This window comes from Schistocerca gregaria, chromosome 2, assembly GCF_023897955.1.
Source record: "Schistocerca gregaria isolate iqSchGreg1 chromosome 2, iqSchGreg1.2, whole genome shotgun sequence".
Classification (NCBI taxonomy): Eukaryota; Metazoa; Arthropoda; class Insecta; order Orthoptera; family Acrididae; genus Schistocerca; species Schistocerca gregaria.
In genome coordinates, this window is record NC_064921.1 from 771765669 (window position 1) to 771788952 (window position 23284).

Sequence of the window (23284 nt, forward strand, 5' to 3'; positions counted from 1 at the left end):
CATTGGCCTAGAAACTTCAGTTTTATACAACATCAAAATACCATAGACCTTAGTATGTGACATAAATTTCAACTTTATTTGTTTACCCTTTCCTGAGACAAAGGTTTTTAACAGTCAGACTGACAGCATCAGAGTTAGCCTATTAGATTAGATTAGATTTACTTTCATTCCAATTGATCCATAGTGAGGAGGTCCTCCAGGATGTGGAACATGTCAGAAAAACAACAATACGTGACAAATATCTACAACTAAAACAAATAAGCCAATGTACCATTCCACAGGTCCCAAGTGGAATGGTTGTCATTTTTTAATGAACACTATATGAAAGTCATTTTACAAATACTAATGCACTGAATTTAAAATAAAAAAGTTTTTTATTTATTTATAAGGCAATAAACAAGTAACGCAACTACTATAATACTTATTTACAATGAACATATTACTGCACTGAAATGGTGCAGAAGTTTTATTGTATCAGTTGGTTTTACTGAGAAATTCGTCAATGGAGTAGGAGGAGTTGGCCACCAATAAATCCTTTAGGCTTCTCTTAAACTGAATTTTATTGGTTGTTAAGCTTTTTATGGCTGCTGGCAAGTTATTGAAAATGTGTGTTCCTGAATAATGCACACCTTTTTGTACAAGACTAAGTGACTTTAAATCCTTGTGAAGATTACTCTTATTTCTAGTATTGATTCCATGAATTGAGCTGTTGGTTTAAAAAAAGTGATATATTTTTAATGACAAATTTCATTAAGGAATAAATATATTGGGAAGCAGTAGTTGGTATCCCTAGTTCCCTAAACAGGCTTCTGCAGGGTGTTCTTGAGTTCACACCACATATGACTCTTACTGCACGTTTTTGTGCCCGAAAAACTTTAGCTTGGCTTGATGATTTACCCCAAAAAATAATCCCATATAGCATTATGGAATGAAAGTAAGCATAGTATGCCAGCTTTTTCATTTTTATATCCCCTGTGTCTGACAAAATTCGCATTGCAAACAGAGATTTGTTAAGACGCTTCAGCAGTTCTGTGTTGTGCTCCTCCGAGTTGAATTTATTATCAAGCTGTAATCCCAAGAATTTAACACTGTCCACTTCTTCTATCTTCTTGTCATCGTATGTTAGACATATACTCGTGGGACACCCCTTACAAGTTCTGAACTGCATGTAGTGTATTTTTTCAAAGTTTAGTGACAAAGATTTGGCTAGGAACCAGTGGTTAATGTCCACAAATATTTTATTAGCTGATCTTTCTAAGACTACGCTTGATTTGCTATTTATTGCAATGTTTGTATCATCGGCAAACAAAACGAACTTGGCATATGGTAATATTACTGATGAGAGGTCATTTATATACACAAGAAAAGGTAAGGGCCCCAAAATGGAACCTTGTCGGACCCCCACATGTAATTAGTTCCCAGTTGGATGATGCCTGATAGCTTGATACATGTCTCTTTCCTAATAACACCCTTTGTTTCCTGCCAGAGAAATACGATTTGAACCATTTTGCAGCATTTCCTGTTACACTGTAATACTCTAATTTACTTAAAAGGATATTGTGATTTACACAGTCAAATGCCTTTGACAGATCACAAAATACACCAGTTGCCTGCAATTTCTTGTCTAATGAATGAAGCACATTTTCACTGTAAGTGTAGATAGCCTTCTCAATATCAGAACCTTTTAGAAATCCAAACTGTGACTTTGACAGTATGTTATTTGAGATAAGTTGGTTATAAAGCCGACTGACATTACTTTTTCGAAAAGTTTTGAGAATGCTGGCAACAGTGAAATTGGATGGAAATTTGATGCTATTTCTTTATCTCTCTTCTTAAACAGTGGCTTAACTTCAGCATATTTCAGCCATTCGGGAAATGTTCCACTGATAAATGACTGGTTACACAGATAGCTTAATATGTTACTTAGCTCAGAATCACATTCTTTAATTAACTTTGTTAATATTTCTTCATACCCACTAGATGTTTTTGATTTTAAAGATTTTATGATGGACATTTCTGTTGGCGTAGTGAGGCTCAAATTCATATTAGGCCGATTGAGATACGGAAGCTTAAAAATGGGAACTGTATCTATCTTTGTGAATGTAATGTCGTAGAGCCAGCAGAGATTGGCCTTTAGAAAACTAAGGATCCCAAATATGAATAAGTTTTCATCTTTGGGTAGTTTGTAGTATCGAAGCAGGATATTGATATACACCCTCCCTCCATAACAGCCTCCTCATTAGGCTATTTGATATAACTTTCCTCATAGGCATGTCGGTAGCTTAGCTGACTGCAAAAAGACTATCGACAAACTCATTTGCTGTATGTTGTTTCAGCTCCCTCACTCAAAAACTTAAATGTGAAACTGAAAGTAGCAGAGTAAACAGAACTACACAAATGTAAGTTATCATCTAGTAAGCAAATGATGCACTTTTATTGTGAAAAAAAAAGACCGTCTTAGGGGTGACACTTCGCATGAATTTGAATACACAAACATTCTGTTCTGTGCCAGAAAATATTCTCATATGCAAAACGAAAGGCAAAGGTTCTTTTCTTACTAAATACACCATACTCTCTCCTAACCTCAGTGTCTCATAACTCCGGATATATGAAGTTGCTGTACAATGTATTGAGTATAAAAATAACAGTTCCTCATGGAAATCTGTAAATTTACAGAAAGACAAATGACATGGCCAGTTTTAACCTTCAGAATGTACAGGTACCAGTACAATCAATATGATACTTAAAAATAAAACAGCAGTACTTCTAGCTTCAGCTTTTGGTACCACAAGTGAGAAAGCAGGAAATATTTGTGACATATTGAGAGTATTGCATCTCACTCAGGACACAAGCTGAGAGGAACCCAGCTTGTATTAGAAGGGCCTTGCTTCTTCTTTGTACTAGCTCATTAACCTTGTAGTATGAGTTCTGAATGATGACCTCTCTCTGTCAGTGTTTCACCCTTCTTCTTCTTCTTCTTCTCCTCATCCTCATCCTCCTCCTCTTCTTTAAGTATTGAAGAAGGAGCATTTGGTACCAAAAAGCAGAAATGCTCTCGTTTAGTTTTGTGGATTTGAATTGGGTATACTGGTTGGTGTGTCTTCTGAAATATATATTTTCCTTATATCATTTAGCAATCAAACCTACACTAGTTTTTTCCCAGAAACATTTGCATTATAATTTTCTATAATCTCTCCCATAATCCCCTTCCTTCCCCAATTTTCCACTCTCTTTGTTTATCCATGTCTCTGTGAATGTCATATGGTCACAAATATGTCTCTTATTGTTATTAATAGCCACCTTCACTTCAGTTTGATGCATAGTTGTTTGCATTCCATGTATCTTCCTTTTCATATACAAAATACAATCCACTTCTATAGATCTTCATACCGCACAATCTGGTTCACTTCCCTCCTTTCACGCTCATCCCAGTTTTATGTAGTATGAAGCATATCTTTGCACATAATCCACCCTGTGATTGCTGCTGTCACTGTTAACTGCCTCTCATTTTGTCCTTACTCTCCAGTTTGCTTCCTGGTCGATCAGTATGATCTGGTTTGCCCTTTGGTGAACCTTTTCTGCTTTTGTCCTAGCCACTGAATTTTCCATTGACATAGTGTTCTTAGTAGTTATTGGTATTTCTTTACCTTTCTTTGAATGTAAGGCTTCCTCTTTTGCCTATGTAAATGTGCCCAGTATGCAAAATCTTCATTTAAATTAATAATAATATGAGTACCACCACTTACCTTTAGTTTTCCCATACTATGTTTTTTACTGTTATTAACTGCACGTGTAAGTTGAGCCATTCACCAACATGACTTGTTTGATCTATCAGTTGCGAGTGCAATGACATACTGTGTGACATAGCCCACTGTCAGTCATGCTAGGTGCCCATGCTGAGGTTAGGGGGCTGACTTTTCAGCTATGTATTTTACATTTTGTAAATTGTCCAGACAAAAAGTAAAAATGAAAATAACAAATGTACGAGACTGATATTCCATATACTCAAGGATCCCTGCCTAGTGGGTCCTGGGGTGAACAGTGTATCAGTTCTGTTGTTCCATGTAACATAGGATGTATACAGCCTGAGATATCTGGGAAAAACCCGGGAATTTTTTAGAATTCCTGGAATTTTTCATTGTTTTAGTTTTCAGTTAAATTTTTGTAGGATTGAATTGTAAGAACTGATATGATAACAAAGAATTTTACCTGAGCCCACTACTGCTGAATAATACTGCAGCAGTGAAACATAAATCAGAGAACAACACCAAAATAAAACTTTAGTTGCAAAGAAAATGGGTCATTTACAGAGCGTGCACACAAGTCTGCTGATGCCGAAATGTGTCAAGGCTTTAGAATGAAGATTATACATGCATTTGATGTGTGAGATGTCACAATTGTTTACATTTCTAACAGGTCGCAAGAAAATATTATGAATGGTCACTTGAGAAGTGTTACTTTCACAGTAAATTTCCTTGCAAGATGAATTGTGTTATGTTTGAGAATGTGCAGTGAATTTCTTTAATCACGTAGCGTTTAACGCCATTCAAAACTTACACATTGGGAATCAGCCATTTCACTTTGAGTATCAGCCGTTTAAAAAATTTAGGGCCCAGAAGACAAGCCATTTATGCCATTATTTAAAATTTTACTGGCTCGTTTGTGTAATATGACTTTGCAATATGATGGCAAAAGTATAATTATCTTTCAAACAAGTGCATAATTAGTTATTGAGCAATGTCACACGTAGTCATCTTTTGTGTAGAAAAGTCTCAGTGTTCTGGCATGCAGAGAGATTGGTTGTGATAATATACCAGTTCACTTCTTTTCTACTTGTTTTGCCAGTGAATTGTCTCTTGTTCTCCAAACAGTTCTAACATTCCCTACTGCTTCTTTCTAAGTAATACTATAAATAAGAAACAGAAGGCAGCACCAGTCAAGCGACAGGTAGCGGAAAGTCTGTACCTTGCACCCATATGAAGTTAGTACAGTTTTAAGGCTAAAACCTGTGTCACATGAAGTTACTATATTCATTGCTCAAAAATTTGCTTTCAGCAAGGACAAGTGTGTCTTTTACCTCTTTCATTCCTCAATTTTTCTGATTTTATTATTATATTTATTTAAATACAAAAACATGCCATTTAATCATTGTAGAAAGACCTTCGATTACTTTCTTTCATTTTAGAATAATAAGAAATTTTCTCCATAAAATATTTTGTCCATTTTTACAATCTTTTCTTTACAGATTTTCATGTTTCTAAATTTTACCTCTGGTCATTCTTTATTTTAATAATTAATTTCTTAAATTTGGTTTATTTTTTAAATATTTTTTAATAACGAAAGATACGGTTTAAAATGTATATTTAAACGTCTCTGGGAGTTAGCAGTTTAAAATAAATAACTCTTTCACATGCGTTTGGTCTGAAAACATTTTATTGAAGAAACCTTTTATTATTAGACAATACAACAAATAATTTAGAAGTAAGTACCATAGTTTATTAACAGATGGTATAGTTTAGGAATTGACTTTGGAGAATAACTCACTTGGAGCTTTTTGCGAGAGCACTGATTCATTCGTAACAGATTCTTGCTCTATCTGAGCATTTTGGATGGTCCCCTCAAGTTTTGCATTTTCCTCTTTAAGCTCTCTGATTTCTGCATGAGCAATCTTCCTTTTAGTCAGATCATCCTTCTTGTTGGACGACTCATTGTTTCGCTTTTTTGAGGTCTTCAGCGTGTTGACCTTCTGATTTTCTTCCCGGGCTTCACCATGTGTCTTGACTGCATCGTACACCAATCTTCTGCTCACTACAGATTCTTCCCTCATGTTCTCAAAGAGGCACTCTTTGTTCACCGAGAATCCTCGTTCCACAGCTGCTTGCCCGTGCGGCAAAGTGAGCACGATATCTGTTGCCTTCTGCAGTTCGTGGAACTTTGAATTCTGGTTCTTGAGACATTTCATCCAGAACTCATCCAGCCACTCCCCCTTGTTGTTGAATGTTTCGGATTTTGTCTTGCAGTTCTTCTTTACAACAGAAGCTTATTGTGCTTCTGCTTTATCAGCACATCTACTGTCCAACTGATTGCTCTCCACCAAAATCTGTAGAAAGGAATTAAATCGTTCGGGACCAGCATCCCTGCATGCTAAGGTGGGATTAAAAAAGCTAACAGCTTTTGTCATCCTAAAGTCTACGGGAAGATTTCTCCATCAACTTTGACATGAGCTTCATCATTCCTCTTCTGCATTTGTTCTGGAACTTACTGATTTCAAGGGCTTTTAGAGACATGCACTTCTTAAACTCATTTTTGACGGTGAACCCAGTCTTAACATGGTTCAAACCCAAAAGATTGGATTCTTTGTCCAAATTAACTGACGGGGAGACCTTTATCGGCTTGACAAATGGTGTCATCATTATCTCCATTATCTCTGTCAAAGCAGAGTGGAGGAAGGGTGCTAGCGGCCAATCAGATTGGAAATCCTTTAGAAAAGGTGTCAAGTCTCCAGCAAGAGCCTTGAAAAACGTAGTTTTCCGACTGAGTAACTTGTCCTTGAGGTGATCTTCCATTACCTTGTAGCTAGCACATTTTGGTTTGTTTTTGTCTTACAGCTTTGCAACAAATGTTTGCAGAAACGGAAGCATTACTATAGCTCGCTCAGCAACTTCCACGTTCTCCAGCCATTGGATTACACAAAACTTTAAGGGAAACAGTTCTGATTCAATTATCGAAATACACAAACCTCTTCTGGCAGGGACATCCTTAAAAAAATTGTACAAGGCACATAAAAACTAAATTATCATCACTGTGTTTTCTGTATTACGTACAGGAAGGTGCCGTGGACAACGTGGAGCCCGCACATTCCAATTTCCAATAAAACTGTGCATACCCCTTCAGCTTCTTTCAAACAAATTTTAAGTTCCCTTAAGAACATGAGGTTGATGTTAGAGCCGTCCATTGATCTTGTAAAAGTTTTAGCTTAGCTTAGCTGCCATCTAACTGCCTAGAAAAGCTGATGCGTAGTAACAGATGCACACTAGATTTTTTTCTATGTTCCAATAATGCACTAAAATAGCCATCTGTATTCTTTTGCACACCTTGTTAAAGAATTCATAAAAAAAAAAATGAGGTTAGCTTTAATATCAGACTCAAAAAGGGGAGCTAGTCCATATTGCACGTTCTAACTGATTTTGCCCGTTTGTAAACGCGTGCTCACTGTTGGCGAACATTGCAGGGAAAAGTAACACATCGTCCGTAGAACTATGCTGTGACTTACATGAAATGATGCACTCCAAGCACCGCAGTATTTCCGTCTTTGTTACTTCATCTGAACAATCCCTCTCAGTTTATCCCTGGGTTTTGATGTTGCAGTGAGCTCATTCTGTGGAGGCGCAACAATTCAAATGGCCACACTGCTATTGTTGGTCTGGCTGAATCCACAGATGAGGTAGTGGAAGTAGAATCTGTGTGCTGGATCACTGTTGGTCATGTGTAGACATACAAACTTGCTGTGATTCTCAGGGCAGCTGCTTTCGCAACATGCTTCTTGGATTTTGTTGTGTGACTTGTAAGAGCCAATCTTCCTATAGTACGGATATTAATGAGGGTCCCTGGAGATAATCCACATTTAGCACTATAATGGTCTGCGGATACTTTCACCAACCAGTACTTGAATGCTGGATCTGAAACCCAGCTATCTTGAAAACTATTCGACATGGTGCTGCCACAGGTGTGTTTTTTTTTTTTTTTTTTTTTTTTTTTTTTTTTTTTTTTTTTTTTTTTTTTTTTGGGTGGGGGGGGGGCAACCTTTATTGGAGAGAGAGGAAACATAGATGTAAATAAGGTTGTGCCTTGTTATTATGCATAACGAAGTATGACACAATGAGTGTTACCTACCTTGTCAGTTAATAAAACTTTGCTCCGCACATGAGTAGAACTGAATTCAACTGCTGAGCCAAGCACACTGATTGACTGCTGACAGGCTGGGTGATTTGAAAAGGAGCGAGGCAGGTTTGTCAACACTCTCTGCCAAGCAACAATCAGCATTAATTACAAAATTATTAGTTGTGCTGCGTTTGTTGACCCTTTAAGAAACTCAGTGACAAGACTTATCAACCAGTCTTACTCCAGTAGTCTATTGCATGTTTCTAGCTAGTTTTACATGGACAGTAGAGCACCTCTGTTATAAAGACAGAAGAAATTAAGGCTGCCATGCTCGTTGACTGAAGTTTTGAAGGCTGGGCGATATATTTGTTTGCCACCTTTTAGGTCTAGCTCACTCCTTAAAGTGAGGCTCCTCCTCTCCTCCCTCTACCTCTCCCCCTCCCTCTGTCTGTCTGTCTGTCTGACTGTCTGTCTCTATCGGCTTCTATTTGTTACTTGCTCTCATCTCCCAACCATGATTTCTAAGTTACGAAGTCTGCCGGTTACGAACGATTTGACCTCCCAGTTACTTTACAACTGAGGTGCTATACTGTATGTAAAATTTCTGAAGTGCTTTAGCACTTGATAGACAGTTTGTTCTACACATACCGATTTTAATTTATAACCTAGATTCTGCACCAACATACATGTTGATTTATTTGTAGAGGAATGATTTACCCGCTTAAGTTTAAAATATGGTGTTACTTCAAATCGAGTATATTGATCATGTCACTTTTTACGTAGGGGTCTGTACCTAAAAACATAATAAACACTCTTCAGACGTTGTTGTGTTTGTGTTATGTTTGCTTCCTGTCTTTAATACAATTGCGATACCCCTCTCCATATTTTTCTACCTAATCAAGTATGCAGTAGAGGAAATGCTCTGGATGACAATTCAGTTTTTATGTGCCGTGTAAAATCTACTTAAGGATTTCCATGTCAGAATACTTCTGTATATTTGGACCACGAAATAGGAATGATTGCTCTTGAAATTTTGCGTGATCCAATGGCTGGAGAATGTAGAGGTTGCGGAGTGCGCTCTACTAAGTGCTTCCGTATCTGCAAATGTTTATTGCAAATGTAGAGCAGAAAAACAATCGAAATGTGCTAGCTACATGGTAGTCAAAGATCATCTCAAGACCAAGAAACTCAGTCCAAAAAATGTGTTTTTCAAGACTCTTGCTCCAGACTTTTCTTCTTTAATTATTGACCAACTTACAAAATGTTATTGTATAACATTTCCCCATGCCAGCTAGTATTTTCCTATAATAATCTCTCTACATATACAAAGTTATATTTTTTTGGTATTGTGTATGTAAACAGTAATTGTTTTGTTTGTATTTAATCCCATTCACAGTGACTGTATGATTGTGGCATTTCATGGTATTGTGATTTTACCTCACCTCACCATACCATCTCAACTTGCAGCAGTCTCTCTTCCCCTTCATCCAGCCACTGGATCTCTTTGCATTGACCAGCTGATGCCATGGTGACTGCTCCTATTCTGTCCCATCCTTCATTGCCACTCCAGTCCCAGTCAGGCAGAAAGCAGAATGCTTGCAAAGATCCCTAGACCTTGCTGTGAGTGCTCACCGCCGTACATCAGTGGGTGTTTAAATATTGTGCCGTATATTCAGAATTTTGAATAAAAACAATGTAAAAATTATTGCACCACTCTTCAAGAAAACATGACACCAATCGCAGCTACTTCGTAAAGGTTCTTCTAAATCGCCACAGCCTTGATCATGAAATAAAATGTTATTGGAAAAAGGCTTTTGGGAAGGTTACAGTTTTTATACTTCCGAGCACTTTAGGAATAGAGCAAAAAACAACGCATTTTGGAAAGATCTTTGATTCGCATTGGCATTTGAACTGCATGTTTGTGTAATACGAAAGTAGAAGTATGAATTACACTAAATACAGCAGTTTAATTTCCAAAGCACTTTTAGGTTCCTTGCCGGCCGGAGTGGCCAAGCTGTTCTAGGTGCTGCAGTCTGGAACCGCGCGACCGTTGCCATCGCAGGTTCGAATCCTGCCTCGAGCATGGAGGTGTGTGATGTCCTTAGGTTAGTTAGGTTTGAGTAGTTCTAAGTTCTAGTGGACTGAAGACCTCAGAAGTTAACTCCCATAGTGCTCAGAGCTATTTGAACCATTTTAGGTTCCTGCCTAACCACACTTTACAAGGAAAAACAGAAAAAAATTGTTGATGCCCAATATTATATTTGAAAGTTCAGCGTTTCGTGAAGCTATACTGTACTAACCCATTAACTTTTCCTTTTTGTATGGTCGCACTACTTAACCATGATGTTGCTATTGGCTGATTACATAACAAGTCGTATGCTCTTAATAACTGCTGTTATTGGCTGGTGAGATCATGTGACATGAACTGTGATTGGCTGACAAAAGCGCGTTGTTCAATGCAATTTGTATTTCAGAACTCTGGAAACTATTGTGCTGTAATTGGTGGGATTTGTATATATACTTTTGCAATGCAAAAAGAAGCTGTACACATATTGTTGCACATCAAAGATCTTTCCAAAATGCTTTGTTTTTGCTGTATTTTGTTACCTGAAGTGCCTGGAAGCCCTACTCTGGTATAAGACCTTTAATCATTTAAAGGACTGAGGGAAAGTATACTGTCGCTTGACATGGATAAAATGTATTTTCACCCACTTTATAGTGTAATTTCATCCAGGGAAAAGTGTGTTTTTAACTGGGAAAAATCAGGGAAATTCCCTCCCCCTCCCCCTCTCTTGCTCACATACACACCCTGAAAAAACAGGGTCAAAACTAGTGGCTATAAAAGATAAAAATAAGTTGCATCTTAAGCTGTGGTAGCTCCTGCACTGTTTCAAGATAGGATTCGTGAAAAAATAAGTACAGAATTAGGAGAGACAGAAAAGGGGAGTCCCTCAGAACAGCACATCAGGGGGTTTCATTGCATCTGCCTCACGTATCATTGTTGAATAATAGATGTGCAATTCAAAATCTGTGCCTCCAATCAGCATGTTCATTTAATTGATCCTATCTTCTTGTTTTTATCGTGTATTTAGGTGTTTCTCCATTAGCTGAAATCAGTTTCCATATTTACTCTAACATTTTTGTGAGTAATTTAAATGTCAGTTCAGTGTAGAAGCCGTAATGACCACTCAGCCCTTTGAAGTATAAGTTTTTGAATACATCAACGTTTATATTTATGTAACACAACACTGGTTTCCATAACTTTCATAAAATTTATCTACACATTACCATTACACAGCTGACACACCAATCAGCCAGAGATAAACAATAATAAATTGCCTCCAGGGCCATTCCATGTGATGGAATGGGACATTCGCATAAAATTTTAACTTGCTTCACACTTCAAAATTAAATTTATGTTGAAGCTGGAACACAATTTCTCTGTTCATAAAATGGTAAAGGCTTAAATATAATTTTGCTAAAATAGAATTGCAGAAATGTTGCATAGTGTTACGTAAATAAGTAAAAATAGACACGTGGTGGAGTGGGCTTCAGGATATAAAATCCATCGTGGTAACACACTGTAAAAAATTCTATGAAATTGCACCCAATTGGATTGTGAAATTTTTGTTCTTGTAAGTAAGAGTTCAGTCAGATTAATACTTTTGTAATTCACATATGTGATTTTAACATTACAATTATTTGTTCAAGTGTTTAAGTGGGACCAGTAAAAAAAAAAAAAACACCTTCGTTTTGACCTGTTTTACTTTTGAACATTTTGGTTTGCAACATAAAAAGTGTGCAAACTGTACATATCATTGATATCCAAGCCAGAGAATGAAAATCTTCTTCAATGGTGAATATCATGAATATCAAGAATTTGAAAAATATCAGATCACAGAGCCTGCACACTATTATCAGCTTTAAATGTAAATTTGTATGATTAACTAAAAGAGTTTGATGCTGCTCTGCCAGCTCATAACAAGGTAGTCGTCTTTTAATAAAACCTAGGTGTCAGGCTACACAACAAATTAGTCTGCCATCACATGTAGATCCCAAAAAAACTATTCAACATTTCAATGACTGATTCCCAGCCTTTTTCCTTCCCACCAATAGTAGCTTTTCTGAATTGCTAAGTTGTGCACGTGGGAACTGTCCCTACAATATATCCTATATTCCCGTAACTCTCTTTGCTTCAACTTTCTTTAGTTATTGTCCTTTACCCACCTACTTCCTTCTGTGTTCCCATTCCACCAACACACCCACAGTCTTTTTACTTCTCTTCTTTTCCACCCCCCCCCCCTTTCCCTCACCCTCTGTCTAACCTCCTGACTGCACCTAGCTGCTGTAACTTCCCCCCACCTGTGTACCGTCATCCACTGCTACCCTGCTATCCCTCCCCCTCGCCGCTGCAGCCTCCTCCGTACCCCCACTCTCCAATTTGCATCTCCCATCATACACTGCTGCTCGCAGTCTAGCCTTGGCATCCAGAAACTATGGTCGTGTGTGTGAGCTGCAATTTTGTGTGTGTGTGTGTGTGTGTGTGTGTGTGTGTGTGTGTGTGTGTGTGTGTGTGTTCTGATGTAAGCCTCTTTGGCCAGAAGCTTTGTTTGACAGCCTTTTTATTGTACCTATCTGCGACTCAGCATGTCTGCTATATGGTGAATAGCAACAAACTTTTCATAATGTTGTCATTAGCCCATCGTGGATTTTCCATTGTTTGATTTTTCCAATAACATAGATGCAAAAAATGTATTGTCAGGCTCTCTTCCTATTTGTTCACAAATGACTTCATACACCTAGTTACTATATTGTTGTTGTTATTATTATTATTATTATTATTATTATTATTATTATTATTATTCAGTTATTCATCCAGTTATCATCTTTCTATGATAATGGATTTGTTATCACAATAGCTACAGAATATATATGTATGCTTTGTGAGGATAGGACATTTGGTCAACTGTCCCCTTGATGAAGGATTTGCCTGAAATGATTTAGGAAAACCTAGATCAGGATGATTGGACAGAATGAACTCCATTATCATTCAGTTGGTTCCTGTTGTATCATATTCTTTGTTATAAACATAGTTTTTCTCTTCATTGTTGCATGCATCAGCTGCAACTGCTGGTGACTCCAGAACTGTGAACTTTCTGCTGTGCCCCTTGCAATAACTCAAGTCCCTTCAGAGAGCTGACTCAAGGCTCTTATTGCCACTAGTGACTTCTGAAACACGTACTTTCTTCTGTGGCCTCCAGCCTCTACACTAATTCATCTGTTTGGAAAGCTGACTGTAGGCCTGTACACACACCCCTATTCTATGTGCATATCTTCATATCCTCCCTTCAGTCTGCTTGAAAAACTGACTAAACCCCCCCAAAACACACACACACACACACACACACACACACACACACACACACACACACACACACACACACACACACACAGATGAGTGAGATACTGAACTCAGGAGAATGACAAGATACTACTATCATGCACTTTAGATCTTGGCTCAGGTATTCTTGCAAAAGCATCACAATGTTGTAATGCAATAAGATGTTTTAGTTATCTCCTTTCATTATTAACTACTACTCTGAATCCTCTAAGTGATCTTTGACTGTGTAGTATACGTTACTTCTGAAGAATATTTTGGCAGCCTTTTTACACGGGTATATTTTGGTAATATTCTTAATCACCATGGGTAGTTTATTATAGAGTTTTATTCCCTGATGGAAAATTCTGTTCTCAGTTATTTGTTTTTCCCTTGTAAATAACAGTTGTCCAAACTGGCTCTTGTTCCAAGATTGTGTGTGGGCCTATTAATGAAATGGTAATGTTTTTCCTGACGCACAATACAAATTGGTAGGTGTACTCCCCTGGTGCAGTAATGATGCCCTTTATTAAATACTTATTTGCAATGAGACCAACTACTGCATCTTAAGATTTGAATGTATGTATCAGTAGTATGCCACCACAAGATGTTGGTGTTTGCAGACTAATTACAAAACCCAGATATTCTTCTTACCGGCATATTTGTGTGTTCAGTTTGTGTTAATTGACAATCATTATTCATTCCTGAAAGCTTCGTGTTTGCTACACAGTCAATAGATTTATCATTTATGTTTATTGTGAAATTATTGTTTGCACTCTTCATGCTGAAGTGTGAATTGTGTATTGTTTGTTTTTTCTTTATGTTCAGTGTTAGTTTGTCACTTACACCTGATCTTAAACATCCTTGAGGGCATCATTTGCTTCCTCTAATAGGAGTTCTGGTGTTGTATCAGTGATAATGATGTTGTTGTCATAAGGAAAGTGAACTTTTTCTTCATGTCTTATTCTGTCTGGTTCCATATGAGCCAGATTGCACCTGTGGTTTTCCAAGGCAGACTGTCAGACAAATTATGGATGTGTACCCTCATATTTTGTATCCTGTAAACACCCCAGACATCTTGAACGCTACAGCAGATTATAATGTATGTAAATTATGGATATAATGTTTTATTTTGTATTTGAGAAGTGGTGTATAATTGTCGTATGATTAATAATGATAAGAATAATGCCTAATAATACTTCCTGGAAAGTCAGTGATGTATATTAAGAACAGAATTTATCCCATTACGCTATCCTGAGGGACACCGTTATTTGTATCTTTCTTCATTGATAGTGGTTTTACTAAAAAATTTATCTACAGCAGATGGGTGTACCCTCCCTAACTTCTGCACCTTGTTTTTCATGTAAGACTGAAACCACTCATTTGCTAATCCTCTTACATCTTCTAGTACTTCTAGCTTGTTTAATAGTATTTATGATTAACAGTGTCAAAAGTCTTTTGCAAGTCTTAAGAATATGCCTGCAGCACAGTAATCCTCGTCAAGTTCTTCAAATACCACTTTTGTGAACTGTGTAATGGCATATTGGAAACCAGTCTTTGATTAGTTCTGTATGGTTTAACCATTACTTGTGGTTTCATTGTTCAGTACTTTTAAAAAATTATACAACTTCACTATTATTTAACTATTCAGTAGTACATCAATAGAGGACACCACAAATCTCAGTTGTCATGTTTTCTTCCTGTTCAACCATGTAAGCAGTGGCTTCAGTTCATGTTAGACCATAGTATTTTTCTACATCAATCAATATTATGTACTCTGTGACACTTTAGACTAATGGTACTTGTTGTTACATAGTGTAACAGTGTGGTACTTACATTCACACTTACAATACATTGTTAGTCATCTTATATTTGTTCCTGATTCCTGTTTTGTAATTTTTAGCACTAGAGATGAATTGTAATAGATGAATTCTAGATGTGCTGTTCTTTTCTCCATTGTCTGTGTTCAGCAATTGCTGCCCACAATGGCATTGTATGGATTCCAGTCTAATTAAGCTATGCTCCATTATAAAGATTGTATTTATTGATATATAACTCACTAATCTATCTTTCATGATTGATTCAGTTATTTTGAAGAATGGAGGATCTAGTAAAATTGGCTTGTAGTTTTCACTATTCTCTTTCTTTCAAGGGTACTACTCATATATCACCTCTGTAACCAAATGGTTAGCGTCACTGCCTTCCATGTGAAACCCTGGTTTTTTGCTACCTCCTGGTACAGGGTCTACTCAGCCCTTGTAAGGTCATATGAGGAGCAACTCAAATAACAAAGCATGGAGATCATCTGGAGTCATCTACTGGTAATAACAGTTGGAGGTATTGGCAGCATGCTGATCACATGTCACATGATCATATATCACTCCTTGTACTGCATTGTAGGGAGTAATCCGCCAGCTGGAACAGGTCTAAGGCGTAATCCGGAGTGGAGTTTTGATTTTTTATAGATCACGTGGGCTTGCGTACTCTGGAGAATTGTTTATTTTTTTTCTTAATGGGACTTGTATGTTCTCTGTGCATGCCTTCGGAACAGAGACTTGAACCTTATCTAATGTACTGACTTCATGTTTTATAATTTCTGTATTGGCTTCATGACATCTTTCCATTACAGGGTGAAGTTGACATCCAGTAATCCCCCTCTCTCACTCTTCAAGGAGGTCACTTCTTGTTCATCATGGTCTACTATTATGATTCGTCCAATGAATTGCTTAATTGAAATTTTGGTTGCATGTTTATCAATTTTTTCTCACCTATTTGACTATTAATTTCATTATTTATTGTGTGCTTAGAAATAACTGTTGCAAATTTCTCTGAAATAAATTCAAAAGCATTTTTGATGATGGAATGTTCTTTATAAATTATTGTGCACGAGGACAGAGCTTCCATGTAGTGAACAGAGTGAGTGTCATGTATTGCATGGATGTAATGAATAACTGCTTGAAGTAAAAACTTAAGACTGTTCAACTTGATCCTTACAACAAAATGTCGTCACAAGTGCATCTCTCTCTCTCTCTCTCTCTCTCTCTCTCTCTCTCTCTCTCTCTCGTGTTCCCAACTATATAAAATGACATTGCATTACTCACCTGATGTTTTCCAGCCAAAACCACATGCCATACCATTAGAGTTCACCACCAATCCATCAACACTGGCTTTCCCTGAACTTCATTATTTATTATGCTTAATATAAAGAATACTTTAACCACACCAGGACTATTTCTACTTGAAGAAATATTAATATAATAGAGGGAAACATTCCATGTGGGAAAAATATATCTAAAAACAAAGATGATGTAACTTACCAAACAAAAGTGCTGGCATGTTGATAGACACACACACACAAAATTTAAGCTTTCGCCACCAACGGTTGCTTCATCTGGAAAGAGGGAAGGAGAGGGAACTACGAAAGGATGTGGGTTTTAGGGAGAGGGTAAGGAGTGCTTCCAATCCCGGGAGCGGAAAGACTTACCTTAGGGGGAAGAAAGGAGAAGTATACACTCACGCGCGCCCGCGCACACACACACACACACACACACACACACACACACACACACACACACACACACACACACACACATTTAAAAAAAAATGAAGCCACTTCCTTTCCCTCTCCTTCCCTCTTTCCCGATGAAGCAACCGTTGGTGGCGAAAGCTTGAATTTTGTGTGTTTGTTTGTGTGTGTATCAACATGCCAGTGCTTTCGTTTGGTAAGTTACATCATCTTTTTTTGAAGAAATATTAAGAAAAACACACAACCTAGTAAATATCAATCTATACTAAGTATATAAAAATTTAAATCTCTCTCTCTCTTTTAAGAAAGTTTTTTAAGTTTGTAAAAAATAACTAGAAATTCATTAAAATTAGGGAATAATTAGCATTTTTCAGTGTCTTCAAACCAGTCTTTTTAAACCTGACACAGTGGGATGATATGATTTTCCATGGTATTTCTTACTGATAAAATATATTGCACTGAATATATCATTAGTACTTTTTACACAACATAGACATTAATATTTTACTGTGACCAAATGGGACAATAAATCAGTACATTTTTTGATTACATTAAAAATTATGACAGCACAACAGTTGAATTTTACATATTAGGTATAGGAGTACTAAAGAATTTATAAAATACACACAGCAAATTAACCATTCCTTACCTTTTGAAACTTTTGTTCAATAGCTTGCTATCCTACCAACAGATACCTAGATTCATATCCACATTTACAGATAAATTACTGTGTTTCGTGTGTATTTTATACAGTGTAGGCAACTTGAACTTTGCTCCAACAAATTTACATACAATAATCAAGGATTTAATTTTTTGTGAATTTGGTGTTACTTTTGGTGGAATGGCTCTCCAATAAGGCACTATCATTATTCCGAAATTACTTTCAAACGTGTTAAAGCAGAGTTACCCATTTTTCACCAACTTTATATGACTAACACTGAGCAGCACGTAATTTAGTGTGTAGGAACAGAAAATATTTCTCAATTTGCAGAGTGTAGTAATGCTTTACCGTGAAAGTTCATATTGATTGGGTGTAAAATTGGAAAGACTTTGCATGAAGTTTGACTGTGCAAACATTAATATGAACCTACATCCCTTGATCTGTTGCTTATTCTGAAGATCAGTCCTTATTATCCTCTTATTTTTCCAGATGAATTGACCACTTATTGTGTATTCAAATTTTTGTGCAGACAGTTCTGAATTAGTTGTGAAAGACAAGCACAATTCGTATAATGGCTACATTTATACAAATGAACAGACTAGAGTGGAAAATATTTCATTATGAGTAATACCATCCTCTATGTAAGGTTGAAATATGTCATGCTTGAGTGTGGTTAGATTCTATTAAACTATAATGTGCTCATGTTACGGTTACTTATTTTTTAGGATCACTCATACTGTTATTTTAGAAGATCCATATGATGATCCTCCGGGACTAATTGTGCCTGATTCTTCTCCTCTGCCAACTAAGGAAAATCTACAGGTTAGTGCTCCTTAGTAACTTTAGTTCCATATTTTCCTATAAGTGTTCCATTTTATCAGAATTTTCTTTGTACATGCTCCTGAAATAATTATGAAGTGTCAGTAATGTATTACAATCACGGTTTTGTCACAGTTGTTCCCATATATAAAAATCGTCTTGTAGATAGATGCATTACTAAGGGATGTTCTCATTGCATGAAGAGGCCATCAGTGTATAATTTTGCACTTACGTTATAGTGTGAAAGATAAATTAGCACTATGCTGAAAGGTGTCATTTCTGTTGCTGTAGTTAGAGCCAGATCTGAAACCTTCAATCAAATGTATGATTGTAACAGTAGGATGCAGTTGATGATATATGAAAGTGGTTTGATAAATTTGGTAAATTTCCATGCGCCTTCATGGTTGGTAAGCTTGATCATTCCAAGGATCACATAATGAATTTCAACAACGTACAGCATACAGTTCATTGTCAACAGATATCAGTTTCTACTGTGATTGAAAGTGGGAAAAATCCTGTTTCGTGCTGTTATTGAACATTTTCATTGGATGGTTTGGACTGCCACCAAACTCAAAAACAGAATTGGGTGAAGTTCACGTGGACTCTGCACCATCATTGAAGACTGTTTACTTTTCGATTAATGAATTTAATCATGGTCGGACATGCACAGAAGGTGAAGCTTGCTCCGGCTGTCCAATTGAGATCACCACAAAGGAAATCATTGACAAAATATGTGATATGGTAATGTAAGACCATCAAATAAAAATTATGAGATTGCTGAGACTGTGGGCGTTTCAGCTGAGTGCGTGCATAATATCCTGCATGGAGAATTGGCAATGGAGAAGCTGTGTGTGAGGTGGGTGCTGCAGTTGCTCACTGTCAACCAAAAGCACATCTATTAAAGCATTTCAAAACAATGTCTGTTGTTGTTTAATTGCAGTCCGCAAGACTTTGTTATGCTGATGTATGACTGTCAACGAAAGCTTGATCTGTTATCAGACATGTGAGGCATCCGAGCGGAAACATCCATTTCTTCCTGTCTGCTTTGACCCATGATGTAAGGGTGTCATGCTGTGTGACGTCATTACGGTGCAGAGTTTATGAGTTGGTTGTGTTTGTAGATGTTGTCTTATTGTGTTTGATGGTGTCGTGTGTGTGTGTGCGGGGGGAGGGGGAGTATCTCCTTTGCATTGCCGAAATTTGTTGGTAGTAAGTAAATATCTTTTTGTCTATTTTTCTCAAGCTGTAAAGTTTTGTGTATTTATTGTTCATTGAATGTGTTTTAATTCATGTAGAGATGTTTGCCTTTTTAATTTTTGAGGTGTGGTTTTGTTTTTCATAGTTGTAGACATTGGTTTTTTCGTATCAATAGTTGTGGTTGATCTATATAGGTCAAGGGCAATGACCGATTCCAATGTTCATAGTTTTAAATGTGAGTATTAGTGTTTTGGTATCATCTGCTGTGGTCAAGGGAAATGCCTGATTCCAATTTTTGTAGTTTTTGCTGTAGGCATTGGTGTTTTGGTATCGTCAGCTGCGGTTGACCTATATAAGTCAAGGAAAGTGTCTGATGACTGAAGGTTTTGTATTTCCCCCCCTCCCCCTCCCTCTCCCGTGTTGTATTTAACTTGTCCCCTCCCTATAACCCCTAATTTGCCGCAGTTGTTCCGTTAGTTTGATTGTATTTTTGGAGAGATGTTACTGTCTTATTTATACATATTTTCATGTTTGTTGCTGCGTGTATGTAGTGACATCATAGGCGCCATATTGGAGATCCTTAGAATACCCATTTCGGCCGTATTAATGACGTCATGGGTCAAAGCAGACGGGTGGAATCAGACACTTCTGTAATCCCATCAAAACAAGCGACAAAGACTGCTGAAAATGCACTGAAGAAGGCAAAGACCATTTTATCAGGTGGTAAGGTGATGGCCACTGTTTTCTGAGATCCCAAAGGATTAATCCTCTGAGATTATGTGGAAAAAGGCAGAACCATACTAGACCCTATTACGTTTCATTGTTTGGAGCATTTGAAACTAGTGTTGCTGAAAAGAAGACCAGGGTTGACACACAAAAAAGGTGCTCGTTCACCAGGATAATGCACACATCAGTGATAGAAATGGCAAAAGTGCACAAATTAGGCTTTGAATTGGTTCCTCATACACCCGTTCACCAGATTTAACCTCAAGTGTCTTCTTCCTGTTCCCTAACTTAACTTGCTGCGAAGAAATTTTCATCAAATAGGGAAGTGATAATTGCAGTCAATAAATATTCTGCAGAGTTTGATAGAACCTGTTTTTGTGGTGGGATGAAAATGCTGGAGGATCGTTGAGCCAAATAGATGAGAGGGGACCCAAAAGTAACAGGAATCGTAATGCTGCACATCGTGTACTTGTAGTAGCAGGTTGCGCCACCAGAGGGTTGTAGTTAGGATCTCTGCTGAGTCATTTTGACATGCGGCGTCACCCAACAGTGAGAAGTGTGGTTTTTTTTTTGGCAATTCTTTGAGTGCGCGTACATTGGAGACGTGACACAAGGAAATGGCTGGCTCTTACGAGCTTTGATTCTTGCTCGGCAAGAAAGCAGCAGAAACTGTTGTGATGATTCAGACAGCCTACAAAGACCATGCTCTTAGTAAAACGCAAGTGTACGAATGGTTTTCTCGGTTTAAAAAGGGAGAAATGGTGGTTGAAGATCAGCTTTGTTCAGGTCGACCTTCAACTGCTCGAAGCGAAGACAACATCGACAAAATCCATGATCTCATCAGTGAAGATCGCCGCAGGACAATCTACCAACTCGAGAACTTGTCCGGGTTGTCCTGGAGCTCAATTCAGCGCATCCTGACCATCGATTTGGGGATGCGAAGAGTGGCAGCAAAATTCGTGCCGAAGTTTCTTACCGGAGATCAAAGGGATCATCGCATTCAAGCCTGTCTCAAAATGAAGGATGCATTTAAATATGATCCACATTTTTTTTTTTTTTTTCAACAAAATCATCACGGGTGATGAGTCATGGTGCTATAGGTGTGATCCAGAAAGTAAACAACAGTCATCACAATGGAAGTCACCTGGCTCACCTTGACCAAAAAAAGCTCGGCAAGCGAAATCGAAATTGTTTTTTTTTACATCAAAGGGATCGTACACACTGAATTTGTCCTTGAAAACCAGACAGTAAACCAACAATTCTATTTGGAGGTTATGAAACGACTTCGCAGAAGTTAGTTGCTATAACGTCCTGCTTTGTGGGATTCTGACGCGTGTTTCCTGCATCACGACAACGCTCCCGCGCACACAGCTCTCAGCGTTCGCCAATTTTTGACCTCAACGAAGACAACTACCTTTACCCACGCACCCTATTCACCGGATTTACCACCCTCGGACTTCTACCTATTCCCAAATATGAAAGACTTGAGAAAGAAGCATTTTGTGGATGTGGGAGACATAAAACGCAATGTCATTAGAGTGCTAGCAGGTATCAAAGAGGACGAATTTAAAAGGTGCTTCGAACACTGGAATGAACGTTTGGACAAGTGTATTAATGCTAATGGAGAGTACTTTGAAGGAGATTAAGGTTGTATTTGAAAACAATAAAGTATATGCTTTCTAGAAAGAAATTACGGTTATTTTTGGGTCCCGCATCGTATACCTGCAAAGGAAACTATCGAGGAGGAAGGTTAGTTGTTTCAAAACAAACATTTTTATTGCTTTTTTTTGTTAGGTTTAACAAACCACCGTCATAAGTATGTGGTAAGTATTTATTCATAGTATTTGTAAAAAGCTAGTAGGACGAGTTTATTTCCTTATCTGTTAAAAATTGTGCAGGCTCGTGGTGTAGTGCAAAATTGACTTCCGTTCAATACTCAGATTTATTAAAATGGTATCAAGTGTTACTAGAGATTTCAATGCTTCTATGCTGAATTTTATGTCTGGTTATGCACTTCAAAATTCTCTGAAAAATAATACCAGCACAGATATGTGGTATTGGTTCTACTTTAAGCACTTTTGCACCTTCAGTCATCATCTTCAAATGAACAGAAAATAAAGAATGAGCCACAAAATGAAGCGCATGTTTACATTAGTTAACAATGTTGTTCTTACCAGTGGCCAATGCAAGACAGAGCTAGCGGACAGATCCATCCTATCTTCTGAGTGGCTGATAGGAATTAAGTGAAAATGAGAGAGATTTTACTGCCTTCAATTATGTGCAATATCAGTTCACGTGGTATTATGGAAATATGAGATGTTTTCAAAGAAAGACCGAACTTTTGAAACAGTGCATCAACCAACTGAATTAGCATGTTGCAGCTCCTGAAGGCATCTAATGTCAGTTTAGACAAGAAAGTGCCGTTAGTCTTGTTAACTCAACTGTTAGTTGCTGAGTTGCAGTTGCTGAAGTGATCATGTGCATGAGTTATTCGTTGTATTAGTGACAAAGTGACAGTGTAAGAACTTGTACAATGTGTGTATTTTCAGTTATGATATAAGCATGTCAAAATTCTTACAGAGGCAGTTCGCATAGTCAAGTGCACAGTGAGGCTTGTGTTAGTCACACGCATAGTGCTTTGGGTGGTTTAAGCATTTTGAACTTAAAAAAAAGCACACAAGTTGGTCGAAGAAGGAGGGGGTGGTGATGGTTCTGTTTCTGGAATTGTGGGAAAACTGGACTCCTATATCGCATCGTTACAGTGCACTAGCTCTCTGGCGAAACATCAGACTCCTTTTGGGCCCCATACACGCTCTCGCTATTTTCTGGACCTAATTCCAGCAGACTTTTCCCTGTTTCCCAAACTTAAAATTGTGCTGAAAGAACATTGTTTCTAAACAACAGAGAATATACTGGAAAATATAACAAGAGACCCATTTGTAAACAAGGGAAACTTCAGCATTGCTCGTATAAATTCGAAACCATTTTTTGTTATTGCGTATTGATTTCAATCGCAGAGTAATCATCTTCATTGCTAAAATAAAATAAAAACACGTGAAGTCAAACCTAAATGTTTAATTCACAAACATGTATGTCA

The 23284-nt window shown here is 37.5% G+C and overlaps 1 protein-coding gene across 2 annotated transcripts in view; it reads left to right on the forward strand.

Moving 5' to 3' along the window:
* The window catches only part of LOC126335002 (zinc finger CCCH domain-containing protein 13-like), a 93443-nt gene that overhangs the window by 22309 nt on the left and 47850 nt on the right, over positions 1–23284 (forward strand). For both annotated transcript variants that reach the window (XM_049997828.1, XM_049997829.1), the window contains one exon: positions 18171–18267. In XM_049997828.1, coding sequence (XP_049853785.1) covers positions 18171–18267 — 97 coding nt within the window. The remainder of the gene's footprint in view (positions 1–18170; positions 18268–23284) is intronic.